Source organism: Suncus etruscus, chromosome 1 (genome assembly GCF_024139225.1).
Source record: "Suncus etruscus isolate mSunEtr1 chromosome 1, mSunEtr1.pri.cur, whole genome shotgun sequence".
In the NCBI taxonomy this organism is placed as follows: Eukaryota; Metazoa; Chordata; class Mammalia; order Eulipotyphla; family Soricidae; genus Suncus; species Suncus etruscus.
The window spans coordinates 59,257,828-59,280,613 of record NC_064848.1 but is presented as its reverse complement, the minus strand read 5'-3'; the positions used below and the strand labels follow the sequence as shown (position 1 = coordinate 59,280,613).

General features: G+C 45.2%; 1 protein-coding gene across 1 annotated transcript; it reads right to left on the bottom strand.

Annotated features, from left to right (window-relative positions):
* Positions 1-761: 761 nt before the first annotated feature.
* Positions 762-18,255, bottom strand: DNAJA1 (DnaJ heat shock protein family (Hsp40) member A1). Its single transcript, XM_049773616.1, has 9 exons — positions 18,183-18,255; positions 16,783-16,924; positions 16,378-16,555; positions 13,562-13,666; positions 12,388-12,615; positions 6,971-7,085; positions 5,474-5,589; positions 4,514-4,614; positions 762-1,137 (listed from the first exon to the last, which is right to left on the bottom strand). Exons 2-9 carry the CDS (start codon positions 16,912-16,914, stop codon positions 919-921), a joined length of 1,194 nt encoding a protein of 397 aa, XP_049629573.1. The 5' UTR covers positions 16,915-16,924; positions 18,183-18,255; the 3' UTR covers positions 762-918.
* Between the last annotated feature and the right edge of the window lie 4,531 nt (positions 18,256-22,786).

The window sequence follows — 22,786 nt, the reverse complement described above, 5'->3', positions numbered from 1 at the left end:
AATTCTGATCTCCAGATTTAAGCTTGTGAACATGACTTAAACATACAATTAAAGCTACTCAATCATAATTTGCTATATGTACTACCAACATTACAGTAGTTATTTTGGAGCACATTTAAATGGTTTAAAGTAAGCCTGTAACAAATCTGAAAAATACCTTCCTATCTCATACATGCAATTACTTCTCCATATAAAGATCTTGTCACTCCAAGTTAATCCTGCACAAGTCACAAATGAGTCTTATCATGTAATAGAGGGGAAATGGAATGAGGTCTGCATTATATTGAAGAAAATAAAATGGCACAGCACAAGGGAATGCAATTCTACAAGTGCAGCCCTTAAGAAGCAGCACAGATGATAACCTCCTTCTTTAGAAAGGTATCTCTTCTGTCACTGATACCACAGGCTTAATTATGTATCATGCCATCAATTAACAGCTGAGGCAACAGGATAAATGCAGAGGCATCACAAGAATCCCACTTAACACAACTATACAATCCAACACTTTTCTACAAATTCTTTGTCTGATTGCCAGTTAAATACAGATTTTTTTTTTTAAGTTTCATAGCTTAAACAAAAGGGTCATTATAGTGAGTCAATACATATACCCAGCTTTTCAATCTAAGCTACTCAATTTACACGGCTGAAATCATTACAATGTATGGCTGAACAAACTGCTTGGGCCATTTTTTTCTTTAGTTTTTACAGGTCTTAAACTTCATCTTGCACATTTAAGTCATCATACATACAGGGCAAAGTCAGAGCTTTCATATTTGAGTTTATTCTTCATTTAACTTTTAAAACACTACTATAGTTGAATTTGAAAACAAAACAATTGCAAGTAGTGAGTATATCAGATAGTCCTTCACTCATTCACTACTGCACATAAAATGCCAGCAGTGTAACTCACTGGCCCCATTAAGAGGTCTGACACTGAACACCACCTCTGGGATGATGCTCATCATCTTCGTATGCTTCTCCATTGTAATGGCGCCGTCTTTCCTGATTTGGATCAAAGTCCACCAGTTCTACTTGGTCCATTTCATCAGTTTCTTCTACTTCCTTCCTTTCAGGAAGGAGTTTTTCCAGCAGAGAGAGTTTATCGGGAGAGAGAAAGCCATTCTCAGGAAAGTTTACCTATAAAAACAAATTTCTATTGTAAGTTCAATTTGCTTTATGTCATTAAATCCTTAAGACAGATTACCATCAATTCACTCATCCTCCTCAAATAATATACAATGTCCAGATAACTAACTAGCAATCTACTAACCCCAAGTTAAAAGGTTTTCTACAAAGTGGGTGAGTGGGGGGACAGAATGATAGTTGAGCTGTTAAACAAGCACCCAATTCCCAGCATCTCATATGGTTCCCAGAGCACTGTCAGAAGTATTTCCTGAGGAGAGTCAGGAATAACCTGAGCACTGGCAGGTGTGGCCAAAACCAAAAAACGAAACAAAACCCAACACACACACCCCAAAGTGGGCTGGGGGATAGCTCAAGAGTGATTTCCATTTCCCTGCATAGATGTGTCCCTGGGATTGCTCCCCAGCACAGCAAAAACTAAGGGACACAGTATACCTAATATAAGCTGAAGTTCAATGCATACAATACCTATCAGATATATATATATATATATATTTTGGTTTTTGGGCCACACCCGGTAACGCTCAGGGGTTACTCCTGGCTATGTGCTCAGAAGTTGCTCCTGGCTTGGGGGACCATATGGGACACCGGGGGATCGAACTGCGGTCCGTCCAGCTAGCGCAGGCAAGGCAGGCACCTTACCTTTAGCGCCACCGCCCGGCCCCACCTATCAGATATTTAATAACATTTATAGTACTGCTTTTATTTTAGCAATTTAATCGTAAATCTAATCCTTTTTTTTTTTTTCCTTTTTTAGCCACACCTGGTGACGCTCAGAAATTGCTCCTGGCCTGGGGGGAACCATATGAGATGCCGGGGGATAGAACCACAGTCTGTCCTAGGTTAGTAAGAACAAGGCAGATGCCTTACCGCTTGCGCCACTGCTCCAGCCCCTAATCGAAAAGTTTACTCAAAGGTTTATTAAGCCAAGCTTTATGGTATTTTTATAAAAACTATACAATAGTTACTAAGTTTTTGAACTGTGCATCGACGTGCTTGTGGAGAGCTGGGAATCAGAATAAAGGACCAGAGAGACAGCACAGCAGTAGGGCGTTTGCCTTGCACACAGCTGACCCAGTATGGGTAATGGTTCAAATCCTGGCATCCCAGATGGTCCTCCATGGCTACCAGGAGCAACTTCTGAGTAGAGCTAGGCGTAACCCCTGAGCACCACCAGGTGTGACCCAAAAACCAAAAAAAAAGATAAGGGGCTAATATTGAAGATATACAAGGTACTGACAGAACTTAAGAAAAGAAACATCTAACGCCATCAAAAAATGGGAAGAAATGAATAGACACTTCCTCAAAGAAGAAATACAAATGGCTAAAAGGCACATGAGAAAATTCACATCACTAACCAGGGAGATGCAAATCAAAACACCATTGAGGCACCTCCTCACACCAGAGACTGGCACACATCACAAAGAACAAGAACAATCAGTGCTGGTGGGGATGTATAGAGAAAGATCTCATTCACTGCTGGGGGAATGCCATCTAGACCAGCTTTTATAGAAAACAATATGAAGATTCCTCAAAAAACTGGAAATTGAGCTCCCATATGATCCAACTAAACCACTCCTAGGAAAATACCCTAGGAACACAAAAAGTCAATACAAAAAATCCCTTCCCCATACCAATATTCATTGCAGTGCTAATTACAATAGCCAGACTCTGGAAAAAACCAAGATGCCCTTCAACAGGTGAGTGGCTAAAGAAACCGTAGTACATCTACACAAACGAATATTATGCAGCCTGCCAGGAGAGATGAAGTCATGAAATTTTCCTATACATGGAATCTATTATGCTGAGTGAAATGAGTCAAAGGGAGAGAGATAGACACAGAATACTGTAACTCATCTATGGGTTTTAAGATTAAAGACATTAGTGTAATAATGCCCAGAGATAAGAGATGAGGACCAGAAGGACCCGCTCACAATTTGAAGCTCACCACAAAAAATGGTGAATGCTTTTAGGGAAATAACTACACTAACAGCTAGCATGACAATATTAAAGAACAAGAAAAGTAGAATGCCTGTCTCAAATACAGGCAAGGGGTGGAGGAGAAAAAGGGGCATCGGTGATGGAAATGTTGCACTGGTGGGGGGGGGCTTTCTTATGACTGAAACCCAAATATAATCATGTTTGTAAAAATCAGAATTAGTGGGTCTGGAATGAGATCACAGCTATAGGGCGCTTGCTTTGCATGCGGAACCATCCCCAGCATTCCCTATGGTCCCCTGAGCCTGCCAGGAGCGATTTCTGAGCACTGAGCCAGGAATAAACTGAGAGCCACTGGGTGTGAGTGATCCAAAAATATAAAAGAATCATAAATAAATAAAAAAAAAAAAGGGCCCGGAGAGATAGCACAACGGTGTTTGCCTTGCAAGCAGCCGATCCAGGACCAAAGGTGGTTGATTCGAATCCCGGTGTCCCATATGGTCCCCCGTGCCTGCCAGGAGCTATTTCTGAGCAGACAGCCAGGAGTAACCCCTGAGCACCGCCGGGTGTGGCCCAAAAACGAAAAAAAAAAAGAATCAGGAGCATGTAAGGCAAACCACAAAACCTTAACCCCTCTACTGCCTCCCTGGGCCTCACCAATCACTTTAATTGCTTCTGCCTCCTTTCAAGTAATCACTCAGAGCCAAAGATGTTACAGTGGGAAAACACCTGCCTTACAGCTGACACAAGTTCAATCCCTAGAATCCCATATGGTCCCAAGCCTATCATGATAATTAATTCCTGACCTCAGAGACCTTAAGCTCCATCAGGTGTAAAAATCATGGCTCACGGGCCCAGAGAGATAGCACAGCGGCGTTTGCCTTGCAAGCTGCCGATCCAGGACCAAAGGTGGTTGGTTCGAATCCCGGTGTCCCATATGGTCCCCCGTGCCTGCCAGGAGCTATTTTTGAGCAGACAGCCAGGAGTGACCCCTGAGCACTGCCGGGTGTGCCCCCCCCCCCCCCAAAAAAAAAAAGACTCACTGACTACTAACCTGTCACAAACCCTTTACTCTACTTTTATTTTTGTGCCAAGAGCACAAAAACTGATCCCCACTACCAGAACACGCAGTCTATAGGGTTTTAACCACATTTGAGGGCACTTCAGGGGCCAGCATATCATGAGTACCTCAACCTAGGAAAACCAACTCTGTTCAAGTATCTCCTTGCAACCTATCTCCTCACCCATCTTAAGTGACTAATAAGGATGGAAACAAAACACCAATTTGTTAAAGGTCAACAAAAGTATTTGTTCACTTCCCAGACAACAGAGAATACAAATGTAATGTTCTTGTTCCTAGAATATAAAATTTGTACTAGATTCTAAGAAATTAAATTACTCTCAGAAAACTCTTGAATAATTTACAACTCACCTTAAACTCAATGATTAGGCGACCCTTTTCATATGGTCTACGGTAAATTGGCATGCCTTCATTTAGCACACACTTGATATCTCCATGCTTCACAATCTGACCTACAATATTAAAGCCAAATTAATTCTTCATCACTTTTTTAAAGTGCTTTATTTTGCTGCAGTCCTGAAATAACGGAGTATATTATTCTTAATTTTTACTTAAAAACATTGTGATTTTACAAAGTTGTTCATAGTTGGGTTTTAGATATGTAATATTTCAGGGATCAATCCTAGCATCAGTGTCAACCTCTCCACCAATGTTCCTAGAGTGCAACCCATGTCACACCCCACTCTTTTTTTTTTTTTTTTTTTGGTTTCTGGGCCGCACCCGGCGGTGCTCAGGGGTTATTCCTGGCTGTCTGCTCAGAAATAGCTCCTGGCAGACACGGGGGACCATATGGGACACCGGGATTCGAACCAACCACCTTTGGTCCTGGATCGGCTGCTTGCAAGGCAAACGCCGCTGTGCTATCTCTCCGGGCCCACACCCCACTCTTATGTCACATTTGTGAAGCAAGAAAATAAAAGGGGAGGGCCCGGAGAGATAGCACAGCGGCATTTGCCTTGCAAGCAGCCGATCCAGGACCAAAGGTGGTTGGTTCGAATCCCGGTGTCCCATATGGTCCCCTGTGCCTGCCAGGAGCTATTTCTGAGCAGACAGCCAAGAGTAACCCCTGAGCAACGCCGAGTGTGGGCCCCCCCCCAAAAAGAAAAGGGGAATATTTCTAACTCATCAAATGAGAAAATTTATGTGATACCTATTCACTTAAGGCTTTTTCTAGGACCCTCCAAAAGAGCCAACACCGTAAGTTTCAACACAGCCCACATGAAAGGATATTGATTAGCATTGGTTTTCTATCATACAACTGAAAGAAAATATTAGAATAAAAAAGGCAGCACATCTCATTAGTTATCATACCTGGATGAGAGGTGATTACTATAGTTCGGTTGTCAAGAGTAGATATTGGCTTCTGGAAGCCACACAATGCTTCAACCAACTGTATGTCCATGCACATGAAAAGGTCTTCTCCTCGCCTGTAACAATGTGAATATGTAATTACTTTCTTACAGCAAAGTTTATCCTTTTTTGGTTTAGTTTTTGGGCCATAGCCAGTGGTACTCAGGGACCATATACAGAGGATTGTATATGGATTGGCCACATGCTAAGCAATGAACAGTAACTGCTATACTCTCTCTGCCTCCTCAAAGATTATCTTTTAAAGACATCCCTTGGAAATAAGTTAGAACTGGATTATGAAATATAGGGAGCCTCACAAACCTCAGACAAGGTTTCAAAATCTACACGTGCGCGCGCACGCGCACGCACACACACACACACAATGTAGCATCTACCACTGACCATCTCTGAGCAGTTTCATTATATAATTTTAAAATCTAGCCTTTAACAATTTTGTGAAAAGGAAAGAAATCCCACAAGGGAGAGCGCAAATATACATATATTCAGTTTAAGCCAGGTACATAGGGATTGAATTCAAATCATTTAGAGTCTATGAAGGTTAATAGAATAAGGTGGGCTGGAGTGAAAATACAGTTTGTAAGGCATTTGCCAGACTCATAGCTGACCAAGATCTGCACTGGAGTGCAGAGCCAAGAGCAAATCCTGGACATTGCCGAATATAGCTAGCTGCCTTGAGTATGAATATAAAGCATTTAATTCTAACACAACAGTCCCTTCAATGTTTACTATTGGAGCTGGAGTACAGGGGACTTGTATCAGGCTCACCAGGGTTAGGGTTGTCCGTGTGGTGCCAGTAATCATCCCTGAGCACAGAGCCAGAAATAAAGCCTGAGCACAGGTAGGTGTGGTCCAAACACAAAACAAAATGTTAAATTTACTATTGTCATTCATCTTTCATGTGCTTCATTTGAAGTGCACATACAGAATTCCCCGGGACAAAATTCATACAGCTTTAGTTTCTCCTAATTTTTTGTAGATTTAATTTACAATTTGGGGCTGCAACGATAGCCAAAAGTTTGCCTTGTATGCGGCTGACCTGAGTTTTGACTCCTAAGCTAGGAGTGATTTCTGAGCAGAGCCAGGAGAAACCCAAGTGCTGCAAGGTGTAGCCCAACTTCCCCAATGTAATTCACAATTAAAAACATGCCATCAGCATGACAGGAACACTTGACACTCCTGTCAGTGCTTCATATTAAGAGTTGGGATTTGATTATACAAAGCAGATGGCATTATCTGTGTATGTTTTTCCAGCCCCTAAAATATACTTTTATAATTAATTCAAACAATTTTAATAATCTTACAAAAGACTTTACATAGTCTATTTTGCACCTACTATTCTAGACTATTTCCAAGAAATGTTTTAAGAGTAAAGAGAAGCTCATTTAAAAAAGAAAACACGCACACCAATAGCTTGAATAGCTGATAAAATTAACTTACCTAGTAAAAACAGCATGATCCTTCTGATCTAAAACGATAATAATGTCTCCTGGCTCCAGTCCTGGTTCTTGGTCTCCTTCACCGTGGAATGTTATCTTCTGGCCATCTTTCATGCCTGAAAACAGCTAATTTTATACTCAACATCCAACTAAGGTCATCATCTTTCTTATTCTCTTAGATACATGTTTTAAAAGTTGACATTTTTAGGAGCTGGGGAGGTGGTGCAAGCGGTGAGGCATCTGCCTTGCCCTAGCTAGCCTAGGATAGACCAGGGTTTGATCCCCTGAAGTTCCATATGGTCCCACAGTTTACATTTTTAGAAATTTATTTTTTTTTTGGGTCACACCCAGCAGCTCCTGGCTCTATGCTCAGAAATCGCCCCTGGCAGGCTTGGGGGACCATATGGGATGCCAGCAAGGCAACCACCTTACCTCTATGCTATCTTTCCAGCCCCAGAAAAATATTTTTTTTGGGGGGGGGTCTTTGGGCCACACCCTGGATCAAATTCAGGTCCATCCCACTTCTTCTGCATGCAAGGCAAATGCCCTACCACTGTGCTTTCACTCGCTCTCTCCCCATTTTTAGAGATTTTTTTTTTTTTATTTTTGGGTCAGTCGGCAGTGCTCAGGGGCTACTCCAGGCTCTACACTCAGAAATCACTCCTGGCAGGCTCGGGGGACATGGGATGCCGGGATTCGAACCACCGTTCTTCTGCATGCAAGGCAAACGCCTTACCTCCATGCTATCTCTCCAGCCCCCTTTTAGAGATTCTTATGACCAAGAACTGGCAGCTGTGCAAGGCAAGTGCCTTACTTAATATACTATCTCTTCCCCCCTTAATTAAAAAATTTTTCTTTTGGATTTTGTGCCCCCTCTGTTGGTTCTCAGAACTTACTCCCTGATAGCACTTAAGGATCATGTCCTGGCAGGCCTGAGGGGCTGTATAGGATATGTCAGGAATAAAACACAGTCAGCCACAAGCAAGGTAAGCACTCTACATGTTGTACATATTATATTACTGCTCTGGTCCCTTAATCAGATTTTAAAAATCTGATCTTCCCCAGACTGACAAGTTTTGGGGGGAGCCTCAACAGTGTTCAGGAAATCATGTCCTCCCAGAACGAAAGAACCCAGGACCCTAAAGATGCCATGTGTGTGCTCATCTCAAAATCTCAGAGTGGAGAAAACAAAATCAAGGCAAACAGATCAGGTTTCCAAATCAGTGCTTTACCACTGGGATTATCCTTTGGAGCAAGTTGTGCAGCTTTTTTGGTTATTTCTGGTTCACACCTGGTAATACTCAGGACTCAACTTCTGGCTCTCAGGTCATCACTCCTGGTGGGACTCAGGAGACCACGTCTCCTGGATATCAATCCCAAACTAGCCATGTGAATGTCAAATGCCCCACCCACTATACTATCATATCATTATAGCCCCTGCATAACACCTTTTAAAACTCATCTTCCCCAAAACTTTACCTCATCAAGGCTTTTTTTTCCCTTTCTGAGCCACACCCAAGTGATGCTCAGAGATCACTCCTGGCTCGGCACTCAGGAATCACTTCTGAAGGTGTGCTCAGATGGGATATCATTTGAACCCAGGTGCAAGGCAAAAAAAATCCATACCCACTGCAGTATTGCTCCAGCCCCAGCTCATTAAAGCTATTTTAAGAATCAAAGAAAAAAGCCCACGCAGTGACTCACAAAGACTATAATCATCAATGTTAGCCATCAACTTTATCGCTCACATAAAAAACTATTCCAACAGCAGCACAAATCGACTTTCTTCTACTATATTAGCAATCATTTATACATAAGGAAAAGACAGGACACAAAGCCTAAGAAGATTTAACAGTTCCCTTATATTCCAAACTGGTAGACATTCCTTCTGCCTACATGGTCAATGCCCAAAATACAGAGAGGAGGTGCTGGAGCATAGCAGATGAGACATTAGTAATAAGCCCTGAGCACTCTTGAAATCAATGCATAGTTACACTAGTAAAACTCATATCAGCTTTGTGGTACTTATTACTGTAAGAACACGGATACTCACAGCATAGAAGGCTTCACTGGCAGATAAAGCCCTTTCGCATCTTACCCACAGATAGGCAGCAAGAAAACAGCAGATTAGGAGGGAAAAATCCCAAGCCCAAATAAAAATGAGTTAAGGAAGAGTGAACACTAAGCAAAGGTGCAAAAGGAAGGGAGACCATTACACCACACCTATGTGAGCTCCTGAAGACATGGATTAATGAGCTACCTGTACAGTAATAACTTCAGTTCATACTGAAATATTCCGTTCATGTATACATCGGTGTGTAGAGAACACTGACCTGTTTTAAATTGCTGCCTGTATTCATCGGAGGTGAACTGCATGGGGAGTGTGTTGTGTTCATCGGAGGGGAACATAATAAGGAGGCCCTAAATTCAGGGCCAGAGTGATAGCACCATGGTAGGGCATTTGCCTTGCACGCAGCCAGCCAGGATGGACTGGGTTTGATCCCCAACATCCCATTTGGTCCCCAGAGCGACAGAGTGCAGAGCCAGGAGTAACCTGAGTGCCAGTTTGTGCTCCAAAAACAAAACAAAACAAAATAAAAACAAAAAAAGGAGGGCCTAGTTCAACTACAGCTACTATACAAAAATAATAATGTAAAGTATGAGAAGACAGTATCATGTTACTCAGAGAAACATTTAAATATTAATTTTGTGTGGGAGCAATAACAAAGCAGGAAGGTGAGCCCACCAGGAGAGATTTATGAGCACAGAGCCGACAGTAACCCTTGAGTGTGCCCGTTGTGGCCCCAAGCTCCCACACAAAAGTAATTTTTTCTCTGGGATTATACACACTTCTACAATTTTTTAACTTGAGGGGATGAAGTGATGGTACAGTGGAGAAAGGCACTTGCCTTACACTAGGCTGCCCAGCATCCCATATGGGTCCCAGGGAAAATTGCCAGGAATAATTCCTGAGCATAGCCAGGTATAGTGCCCCCCCCAATACATAATTCTTCATAGCTTAAAAATTACTATTGGCCAAAAAACCAAAACATCCATGGATTTATGAATTTTCCTTGTATGCAGTGTAAAGTTGGTGGGTATGGCCCCAAAACAAATTTGTAGTTAATATATAGTTAACTAAAAAAAAACAAAAATGTTGGGGCAGGAGAGATAGAACAGCAGTAGCGCATTTGCCTCGCAAGCAGCCAATCCAGGACAGATGGTGGTTCAAATCCCGACATCCCAGGAGCAATTTCTGAGCACAGAGCTAGAAGTAACCCTTGAGTGCAGCCGGGTGTGGCCCCTAAAAATTCTTCACTCTCTATAGCCTAAGTGTCTGAACTGATAAATAGGAATCAGGTTATATATAAGCACAGCAACAAGACAGAACTACATATACTTCAGAATTTTTCTTAAATCACAAAAAAGATGAATGTGGTTGGACCAGAAAGACAGATAGTAAAGATTCCTGGGCAGAGCTGGGAATAATGTTCTAAGTACCGCTGAGTGTTACCCAGCTTCCCCATTCTCACCCAAAATTAGCAAAATAAAAATTAACTAACTACTGGGGCTGGAGAGACAAAATCAAGGTCGGGCGTTGCATGCAGAAGGACAGTCAGGAGCCGTAGATAGCATGGAGGTATGCAAAAAGTCATTGGTTCAAATCCTGGCATCCCACTTGGTCCCCTGAGCCTGCCAGGAGTGATTTCTGAGCGTGGAGCCAGGAGTAACCCCTGACCACTGCCGAGTGTGACCGCCCCCCCCCAAAAAAACCAACAACAACAAAGGACGGTGGTTCAAATCCCGGCATCCCATATGGTCCCCGAGCCTGCCAGGAGCGATTTCTGACCCTGAGCTCGGCCGGGTGTGACCCAAAATAAAACTAAAACCAACCAAACAAATAAAAACTAATGGGCTAGAGCACTAGCACAAGGGTAGGGTGTTTGCCTTGCATGCGGCAGATCCAAGACAAACCTTGGTTCGATCCCTGGCGTCCCATGTGGTCCCTCCTCCTCTAAGCCAGGAACGATTTCTAAGTGCCTAGCTAGGAGTAACCCCAGAGTGTCACAGGGTATGGCCCCAAAAGCTAAATAAATACTAAAAGAGGAGAAATCTATAACTTGAAACCGAAGAAAAAAACTGACCAAGTAGGTTTACAGTCCTAAAAACAAACCAGGGCGGGAACATAGTACAGTGCCTGGTAGGGCATTTGCCTCACACATGTCCAACCTGAGTTCTATCCTCAGCATTGCATATGGTTCTTTGAGCCTGCCAGGAATGAATTCTCAGTGCAGAGCCAGGAATAACCCCAGAGTACAGCTGGGTGTGGCTACAAAAAAAAAAGGCACAGGGGTCAGAGAGGTAGCATAGTGGTAGGGCATTTGCTTTACATGCAGCAGGACGGATGGTGGTTCAAATCCCTGCATCCTATATGGTCCCCAGTGTCTACCAGGAGCAATTTCTGAGTGCAGAGCCAGGAGTAACCTGATCAAACAAAACAAAATAACCCCAAAAACAAAAAGGGCCTGAGTTCTGCTTTTCAGCTAAAGCAAAATAAACAAAACAAAGAAAAATAAAAACATTAATCTAAGTTTTTAAAACTGGGAGAAGGCAAAAATCAAAGACTCAGGTTTAACTCCCAACTTATGGTTCTCCTAGTGCACTGAAGTATAGTCTACCTGAAAAAACATGGTAGGTGGCCTTGTTTTTACAAATAAAGAACAATTGTTTAGAAAAATATTTAGTGGGGTCAGAGAGAGAGAGCATGGAGGTGGTGCATTTGCCTTGCATGCCGGACGGTGGTTCAAATCCCGGCATCCCATATGGTCCCCCATGCCTGCCCGAGCATTTAAGTTTATTTTTTGTTTTAGGGCCACCCACACAAGCACTCAGAAATCATACCTGACAGGCTCAGGGGACCATATGGGATGCAGGGTATCAAACCCAGGTTGGCCAGGTGCAACTCAAATAAATGCATAACCCACTGTGCTACTGCTTCCAGCCCCTGAAATTGATTATTTTTAAAAATAAAAATGACTTAATCTGAGAACTCATTTATAATTCTCTTTTTACAGACATCAATATTACATTTAAATGAAAGAGCCATAGTGTCTTCCATACAAATGAGCAAAATGAAGCCTGCACAGAAAACCAGGCATTTACTACATGGGTAAGAACAATCATCTTTGGCCACAGGATCACATATACCTGTGGCCAGAGGTATTTGTTCAAAGTTTTAAGCCTAGCCTATGGCTGTGGCTACTACAACCCTGGCCCAAATCCAGACACCAGTGTCATTGTCGCTGGAGGCCCACTAGGAGTAAGCAGAGAGTACTCCCAGGCCTCCCAGCCCCAAATCACACCACCTCTTAAAAAGTACTCTTAAACTAGAACTGAGAATAAGAGATCAAAATTTACCTTTGTCAATATGAACTTCCAGAATCTTCTTCTCTCGGACTATCTTTCTTCCATTGCAGCTTTTACATCTGTCTTTAGGACTGATCCGTTCCCCGTGACCCTGGCATTCCATGCACACAGACTGAATTTGCTGAACCATCCCAGGTCCTATCTGATGAATTCTTATTTGCATTCCAGTACCTCGGCAATTGGGACAGCATTCTACTGCTCCTTTCTTACCACCTCGGCCTAAATCATTCAAAAGATTAGTATCAGAACTGGGAGTGAATGTTTTAACAAGACCCAAACACATTTCCAATATTTTAAAGACTAGATAAGGCTCTAATATCTGCAATACAAACCTCCTTGACAAAAAATACAGCTGTAACCTTAAAATAACTATTATAATCTTCACCAACTGTCTTCCAAAGGTGTTTTCACAGAACAACATTTTAAACATGTGCTTTTTTTTGGGCCACACCCGTTTGATGCTCAGGGGTTACTCCTGGCTAAGCGCTCAGAAATTGCCCCTGGCTTGGGGGGACCATATGGGACACCGGGGGATCTTTCCTTGGCTAGCACTTGTAAGGCAGACCCCTTACCTGTAGCGCCACCTCGCCGGCCCCTAGACATGTGCTTTTATAAGCAGAATTCATTATGTTTGTGTTTTTATTTTTATTCATTATGTTTTATGTTTGAAAGCAGTTGTTTAAAACTACTGCAGACTGGCACTTAAAAACCATCCAACTGGTTATTTACCAAAAAAAAAAAAAAAAAAAAAGCTTGACACACACAGCCAGCAAAGTGTCCAAAATGGGGAAACTTTAACTTGTGTTGTAGATTATGAAGCCATAAAAATGTTTCTGTGGGGCCGGGCGGTGGCGCTAGGGGTAAGGTGCCTGCCTTGCCTGCGCTAGCCTAGGACGGACCGCGGTTTGATCCCCCGGCTCCCCCAGCGTCCCATATGGTCCCCCAAGAAGCCAGGAGCAACTTCTGAGCTCATAGCCAGGAGTAACCCCTGAGCATCACAGGGTGTGGCCCAAAAACCAAAAAAAAAAAAATGTTTCTGTAAGAAAGCATTTATCTTGGAACTTTCTTATTGAGAAAAAATAATCAGAATGGTCCAAATGTACAAACTTATAAAAGTCATGTAATTCCTTTTTATTTAAACAGCTTTAACTAAGACCATAAATACCTTCACATTTGTCACAGATCACATTCTTCTGCAGAGCTAGCTTTCTTGTTGCACCATTACATAAATCTTCTAAGGTTACAGAGAGCTGATGCACAACATTTTTACCTAAAACAAAACATTTAAAATTTTAAGATACCCTCACCGTGAATGTTTAACGCATTATAGTAATAATCAAGTGTACACATGTCCCTGAGCACATATCATAATCACACAGGATTATGGCCCACACTCTAAGTCTTCACCTAATTAATTTCAGCAGAGTAAACTGGGGTGAGATCTATTTATGTCCATACCTAAAGCCACAGATAAGGGGTCTTAAGTAAATTACCGTTTATCAGGGTAGGAAGATGGTTGAAAAGACTGGAGTGCTGTATTGGAGTGCTGTATATGTGAGAGCCCTGGGTTCAATTTCCAGTAACAAATCACCTCAGTCACCATAGCACTTTATATTTTGCCCCCAGAGCAAAAAACAAATTAAAGCTCTTGTAATGTTACTCTCAGGTTAGAGAGATAGTTTAAAGTGGATAAGGTGCTTGACTTGCAAATGGCGGACCTAATTTATCCCCAGCACCACTTATGGTCCCCAGAGCCAATAGGAGTGATTCCCTAAGCACAGAGCCAAGCACTGTAGGATAAAAACTAAAATGTTACTGCTAAGAATTGTTTGGGAAATAAATTTAGTCAAATTTCACAATAGCTGCATTTCAGTCCTAATGTAGTCTTTGATTCCTTTCATTCAAGTCTTGAGCAACACTTTATGTGGAAGTTCTTCAGCACACTATTACTTCATGCAAGTTTTCAGCAAAGTTTTGATAAGATTGGCCAGGGAAGTCAATGTATTCATTCAGCCTCCATTACAAGATTTTTACCCAAATCCCTGCTCCTTCCTGAAGCAGAACAAACATTTTAAAAATTGAATCACTGTAAGATAGTTAACAATTGACAGTTGAGTGTCACTCAGGTTCACCATCCCTTCACCAGTATTCATTCCCCACCTATTTTCCCAGTTTCTCTCCCATTGCTCCTGCTCCAGGCCTGCCTCTATGGTAGGAATTCCCCCAGATAAGTCAGCACTAAATACTAAAACACTAGCTTTACACATCCTGTCCTTTGATAGTTCTGGACAAAATATCCTCATTGACAAAAAAATAAGTAATTTTTTTTTTTTGTTTTTGGGCCACACCCGGCAGCGCTGAGGGGTTCCTCCAGGCTCTACGCTCAGAAATCGCTCCTGGCAGGCTCGGGGGAACAAATGGGATGCCGGGATTTGAATCGCCATCCTTCTGTGTCTAAGGCAAACGCTTTACCGCTGTGCTGTGCTATCTCTCCGGCCCCCTCACTGACAAATTTTTATCGTGTAGCTCAACAGTGGCCTCTAATCAACTGTGGCTGAACATGAATGTGATTACAAGAGAAGATATTTTAACACGGTTTTGGTACTACTCTTAAGTTGTGATTTTATGGGGCCGGAACAAATTAGCACAGTGTTGTTTGCCTTGAATGCAGCCAACACAGGATGAACAGCGGTTCAAATCCCAGCATCTCATGGTCCCCTGTGACTGCCAGGAGTGATTTCTGAGCAGAGCCAGGAGTAACCCCAGAGCGGCCCCGGGTGTAATCCAATCCCCCCCCCCCAAGTTGTGACTTTAAAGGAGTACCTATCTTCCCTAAAATTGGGAAGTGGAAGAGGATATAGAAGCTAAAGAAACACCCAATTTTTCAATCACTTCAAATCTTTTTTGTTTTCTTTTGGGCTCATACTTGGCAGTACTCAGGAATCACTCCTGATGGGCTCAGGGAACCAGATGGATGCTGGATACTAAACTTGGGTCCTACCATGCTCTGCCATCGCTCCAGCCCCTCACTTAAAATCCCTTTTTCTTTCTTCAACCTGGCTGTGCTCAGAAATCACTCTTGGCAGGCTCGGGGGACCATATGTTGGCTGCGTGCAAGGCAAACGCCTTACCGCTGCGCTATTGTTCAGGCCCTCTTTAAATCTTATTAAAAAATCTGGAGGGCCAGAGAATATTGCACAAAAGAACACCTGACTTGTCATTTATCGACCTGAGTTTTATCCCCAACATCCCTTATGGCAGGGGTCTCAAACTCAATTTACCTGGGGGCCGCAGGAGGCAAAGCGGGGTGATCCTTGAGTGCAAAGTCAGTAATAAGCCTTGAACATTGGGGGGTGTGACCCATACAACTAAAAACAAAACAAAGATTCCTCTAGGGCAGGGCCACAAAATGTTGTATGGAGGGCCGCGGTAGTGATTCCTGAGAACAGAGTCAGGAGTAAGCCCCAAGCATCCAACCCCCCAAAACAAACCAAAACAAAAAATCCTGGGCCAGAACAGTGGGTGAGACCTTGCCTTCCACATGGATGACCAGGGCTGAATCACCACAAATGGTTCCTGTCCTGAGCGATCCCTAAACTCAGCGGCAGGCGTAAGCCCTAAGCATAACTCGTACAGGCCACAATCAAAAAATACGTATACAAGTAAAAACAAAACAAAAAAACCCCACTGAAAAGGGAAAGAGAGTTCAGTTTTTTTTTTTTTTTTGGTTTTTGGGCCACACCTGGTAATGCTCAGGGGTCTCTCCTGGCTTGGGGGACCATATGGGACGCCGGGGGATGGAACTGCGGTCCATCCTAGGCTAGCACTGGCAAGGCAGACACCTTACCTCTAGCGCTACCAAGCCGGCCACCAGGAGTTCAGTTTTCAACATTGTAACATATAAGCTCTCAAACACTGTCCTCAAAAACTGATTCAACTAGATAACCTTAATTTGTAACAGGTGGACTAGCTTATTCTTACCTCTTCTTTCTCTCTGCATCCTTCCTCCTCCTCCAAAAAACATATCAAAGATGTCCATGGGGGAGCCGAACCCGCCACCTGCTCCACCTTCTTTAATTGCCTGTTCGCCGCCTTTGTCATATAAATCCCTTTTCTTAGCATCAGAGAGCACTTCATAAGCTTGAGAAATCTGTTTAAACTGTGAGAAAAGCGGAATAAACTTCACTTTAAAAAAGTGCTTGTGGAGCACATGTTGTGTGTATGGGGGGCCCTGGGTTTGATCCCAGCCAAAGAGACAAAACCAAAACCCCACAAGCATTACAAAGCTTGGCCTATTAGACACAACTCAATTTAGGGTAATAATGGAAATAGTACACACTTAGCCAAAAACTCTTCAATTATGTTTAGGAGCAAGTGCACACTTGCCTTCTCTCCTTCATTTGGATTCTTATCCGGATGGTACTTCAAGGCTAGTTTCCGGTAAGCCTTTTTCAATTCTTCCTGGGTAGCATTGGGTTTGACCCCCAAAACATCGTAATAAGTGGTTTCTTTCACCATTTTCTACAGCCTGGAATAAGAGCATATAAACTATTTTCAGCGGACAGTTTTAATGAGTTAAACATCAGACTGGTTAGGCGCCAAGAGTGATAGATTAGTAAAGCAAAGGTTTGGACATTTGCCTTGCACGCAGCTGAACCGGATTCGATCCTTGGCACCTTATACGATTCTGAGAACCTGCCAGTTAGGATCCCAGAGGTCAGAGCCAGACGAGCATGGCCGGGCGTGACCTAAGTAAGAAACCAAAATCACCACCTTTCATAAAAACCCAAAGATCTGCTCGAATCGTTCGGGCTACGAATCGTTCATTTCCTGGCCCATTCTGGTAAAGGGTTCAACATCATAGACGAGTTGAAGAAGCAAACTTCTTGGCCTAGAAGGCCACACGCCGCGTGCACCGGGGAGGGTGTGTGTGTCCCCCCCCACACCGACCGTGTGCGCCAAATCATCAGCCAAATGCCTCCCTTCCAGCTCAGGCTGCCATTCTAGCATCGAAGACGACCATAATTCTGTTTCCTTGCTTTCTGTTTCTCCCTGGGCAAGCGGACACGGCAGTGACCAAAAAACCCTAAGCATCGATAAGATTTTTAAGTCCACCACCGGGTGTGAAAATGATCGTTTACCTTAGCTATAGAACCCGATAAAGCGTCCAGAAGGCGTCGCTCGGGATTGGAGATGGGATGAGTGCGGGCGTGGCCGGTGCGAACGGATTGAGCGCACCAACGCTTTTCCAAAGGCGCCCTCCCCACTCCCTCAGCGATCCCAGGCCTCCCAGCTGCGCCGGGGTCCAAATTTCACAAAGCAAGATAGGCGTCGTCTCCCGTTGCTTCCTCCCTCCCGGGATCCTCGGGGTGGGAGCAGCCCGGCTCACAACAAAGAGGCAGGGAGGGGAGGCTGCAGAGGCCGGCGCCGGCGCCGGCTCCAGCTCCAGCTCCAGCTCCAGCTCCGCCGCCCGCGCTCGCAGGCCCCGCCCCCAGCCCCGGCCCCGCCTCCCAGTGCGCATGCGCCACGCCAGACCCCGGCGGGCGGGGGAGGAGGAAGAGGAGGGAGGGGGCGCGCGCCGGGAAGCTGCACCCCCACACACCCCAGTAGGCCACACGCCGCGTGCACCGGGGAGGGCCCCCGACACCGACCGTGTGCACGCTCCCGCCGCCCACCCACGCGGGGGCCAACCGCCTCCGGGCCCCCGGCCGCGGCGCCATCCGGGGTGGGGGTGGGGGTGGCAGGACCAAAGCGCCGCCGCCGCCGCCGGGGACGCTGCAACTCACCGGGGAGCCGGCGAGGCCGGTGCTGACGACCCACAGGCTCAGGAGCGGTGTGGCGTGGGCTGTGCGCAGCTCGAGCGAGCCGCTGCAGCTTCCCCTGAGCCTCTGAGGCGGGCGGGCGAGGCGGCGTTCTGGAAAGTTCCCCCGGCGCGCCGCAGCCGTCGTCTTTTGTAGCCGAGCTCCGGCGCGTCACCCGCCGGAAGTCCCGCCCCTGCCGCCGCTGCCTCCGCCCCGCGGTTACCTGGGAGACGGTGCGGGGGCGCGCGCGCGCGGCGGGAGGGGCGGGGCGGGGCCGTGCGCAAGGTCGGCTGGGGGCCGGGGAGTGGGGGTGGCGCAGGTGCGGCTTTGGTGGCCCCGCCTCCCGGATGGAACTCTCTAGAGTAGAGCTTGCGCCTCCGGCTGGGAGACCCCGGAGCGCTGTCGCCCGGGCCGGGTGTGCTTCAGCGCGGTGGAGACTCGCGCGTTTCTAGGAAAGACTGTCGCCCGCGGGTTCTCGGAAGGCAGAGCCGGATCCACTCGATACGAAGCCCACCGACTGCGCTGCCTCTTTTTCGGTGCCTCCAACCCGTTTGGTTCTTTTTTCCCTGCCTTGGTTCTGGGAACTCGCCGAGCAGAAAACTGCTGAGCCAGAGGATGGGCTTGGATCCAGAACCATCGCAGAGGCCGCCTCGGATCTTGCTCCTCCTCAAGCGCAGCCTCTGGCCTCCATCTGTTAATTAACCCAGCTAAGTTGGAAGAGGTCTGGGTGCAACTCCAGCCTCTGGCTGGAGCACAGTGGACCTGAGGAGGCGTTTTGCAGGAAAGCACTTGGCTGTTAATTCGGTTATGGCCTTGACTCCTCCGCCAGTTGTTCGCCCAGTAAAGCCAGAAATAACCAGGCTTGGCTTTTTCTTTTTTAAGGGAAGGGAGGACGAAGAAGGGGGATGTCTCACACCCGGAGAAGTTCAAGGCTTACTCCTGCACACAAGTGATTATTACTGGTGGGGCTGGGGAACCATATGGGGTTACAGGGATCAAACCCAGGTCAGCGTCATGCAATGTCAGCATTCTGCTCACGGTACTATCTCTCCAACCCAGGGTCTTTGTGGGCCACATTCAGCCCACTAAGGACATTTTTCTGACCCACAGGGTGTTTTTGCCGCTGCAGTCTGACCTGTTTAGCAGCCAACTTGTCCTAGCCTCCAGAGCGCAGTGCACATTACCCATGTACCCTCTTAATTCTTCTGTCTCTCGACTCCTCAGTCTTGAGCAGGGGTCCTCAGACTATGGCCCTGAGACCACTACTGTTCGTAGTTTGTTCGTTTTTTAAACTATAACCTGGCCCTCCAATGGTCTGTTGAAAAAGTTTGAGGATCCCTGCTCCAGCCCCCCCCCCTTTTTTTTTTAAAGAAGGGCCATCTGGGTGGGCCTGAGTCATCCATCAGTGGTTTGGGACCAAAGGGCTTCCCTTCAGTTAGCATGGTGACAGTTCTTCTTAGCCCTGTCCTGGTTGCTCAAGGTTGCCCACTTAGAGGGCACCATGTACACTCCACACAAACTCCATACCTTACATGGCCAAGAACATAAAAACTGGCAGACAAGGTGTGTGTGTGTGCCATTTGAGCCACATCCCTGTCCCTTGACCTCCCCAGATCCCCAGTCTATCAACCCAGATCAACACAAGTCAGCTAGTATGCTGGTGGCCTTATGCTCCTTGGAACTATTACTTGTTGCAAAATGTGCCTGCTGTATAAAATCACAGCAAACAGAGTTATCCCAAATCCCAAGGATTGGGAATGCAAAATTGAAAAGCCCATTTACATCGTTTAGACTAAGGTTGGAAGTAAGACAAGTCAGGGAACTGAGTTTTACTGTGTGTGAGGGCAGGCCTAGCTCTGCTCTGGGTTACAGATATGGTGCTGGGTTCCAGCCAATGTCACAATTGCAGCCACTTGCTAGGCAAGTATCTTAACTCCTATACTGTCTCTCTGCCCTAAGCACATAAACTGGCAAAGGAACGTGATAGAGCTTAATAGTGGAAGCTCTTACATTAATCTGGTGAACTAGAAATGCTTTCCTGGGAAGCATTGAGTTTTAAAGCCAGGAGATGCATTTTCCCAGCAAAGGACACATCTCAGAAAAGGCAAAGATAGTTTAAAAAGATAATATTTTGGAACCAGAGAGATAGCACAGCCATAGGGTGTTTGCCTTGCATGCAGATGATCCTGGATGGATGGTGGTTTGAATCCCAGCATCCCATATGGTCCGCTGAGCCTGCCAGGGGCGATTTCTGAGCACAGATCTAGGAAGAACTCCTGAGCACCGCCCCCCGCCTGTGTGATCCTGTAGGGTACCTATCTGAGACCCACCCATTTCTGGGAGGGGTCTTGGGAACGGGATATTAGGTGTGACCTTACCTGCAAGACCCTTCCAGGAATGGGCCCGGTCTTGCAGGTAAGGTCACACCTAATATCTGGTTCCCAAGACCCCTCCCAGAAATGGGTGGGTCTCAGATAGGTACCCTACATTTCCCCCTCTTTTGAAATATAAAGACCCTATTGTAATTCTGACTGCACCTTTAGCCAAAGGTGGGTTAATATTTATATGCACCAATGTAATAGAGTGAAAATTAATATACCAGCCCTTTTAAAAAACATAACATACCAGGAATGGGCCTGGTCTTGCAGGTAAGGTCACACCTAATATCCGGTTCCCAAGACCCCTCCCAGAAATGGGTGGGTCTCAGATAGGTACCCTACATGATCCAAAAACCAAAAACAAACAAACAAACAAACAAAAAGATAGTATTTTAGAGCCACAGAGGTAGCTCAAAAGGCAAAATGCATGCTTTTTATGTAGAAGATCCAGGTTGGATCTCTGGTTCAGTATGATCCCCAAGCACCACCACTAGTTGTAGCCCAACCCTCCTACCCTCATCCCCCTACCTCCACCACCCCCACCCAGTATAATGCAATTAAATGTTTTCAGGAAATTTCAAGGAACTGAATATATCCAAAGCTAAGACAACTGGAGAAGCAGGTGGTTAAGACCAGACCACATCTTGGTTTGGTGTACTGACCTGAGAATTTTCTGTGTTTTGTTTTTAGGCTACACCTAGTAATGCTCAGGGCTTACTCCTGGTCCTGAGATCAGGAATCACCCCTGGTAGGGATCCTGCGACCACATTGGGATGGCAGAGATCAAACCTGGGTCAGCTGTGTGCAAGGCAAGCAAAATCGCTCTGGCCTTGACCTGAGAATTTTCCCTGTATCTAGACACACACACACACACACACACACACACACACACATCTAGTTGTGCAGATTCTCAGAGACATTCCACTCCCTGTGGTACAGACTATGCTATGGAAGCAACAGAACTGCATGGACGGAGAGGCATAGAGAGCCTGGGGTTCACCCTGAGACCTCTCACGTGTGAAATATGTATCCTACCAAGTTAAGTCCCTAAACATACCAAGCATTTTTTACTTTTAATTTCATTAAAATCACTACTTGCCATGTTCTATGTTTTAGGGTTACAGTTTATTTTTTATTTTACACCACAGCCAGCACTAATATACCAATTTTCTCACCTCTGCTCTTTTGTTCTGGCTGACACTTCAGTCTTAAGTGTTGCCTTCCTAAATATCACCTCTGGTATATACTTTTTTCTTTTTTTGTTTGGTTTTCTGGGTTACAGCTGCCAGTCCTCAGAGACTACTCTCAGTTCTGTGCTTAGTGGAAAAGTAGAGTGGGGGGTTCACTGCACTGAGAGACTCTGCTGAGGGACCAAGTGGTGCTGGGACTAGAACCCAGGCAAAGCCATTGTGCTGTCTAACTCCGACATATTTTTTTCTAATCATCACTTAAAAGTCTAATATTGGGCCCGGAGAGATAGCGCAGCGGTGTTTGCCTTGCAAGCAGCCGATCCTGGACCAAAGGTGGTTGGTTCGAATCCTGGTGTCCCATATGGTCCCCCGTGCCTGCCAGGAGCTATTTCTGAGCAGACAGCCAGGAGTAACCCCTGAGCACCGCTGGGTGTGGCCCCCCCCAAAAAAAAGTCTAATATTACCAGACAAGGGACTGGAGATAAGTGATTTGTAAATCATGTAAGTCATGATCCCTGTCCTCAAGGTGTTCACCATAAAGACGACTGGTTTGTGATAAATGCCAACAAGGGAGAGGATTGGGGTGCTAAGAGGGGAGCCTTTACTCACCCAGATGAATATCCTAGCTAAGAAATCAGCCAGTGTGAAAGCATGCATTAATGAGAACAATAAACAATAGCATTCATATGATTAAAATTCAAACTCTTACTTTATTGAAACATGGATTGTGAATTGTGTCTGTGATTCTAACATTGGTTAAACATATTAACTAAACATCACTGTGCTCAGTTAAACTATGTCAACAGGGGCTGGGGAGATAATGTACTTAGTGGGGTGCTTGCTTTGCATATGACCAACTCAGGTTCGATCCCTGGCAACCCATTTTGTTGTCCAAGGCCAGCCAGGTGTGATTCCTGAACAGTCAGGTGAAAACCATGAGCACCAGCTGTGGCCAGAAAACCAACAAACAACAAAACAAAACAACATTCACATTAGAGGCTGGATGTGGTTTAAAATGGTA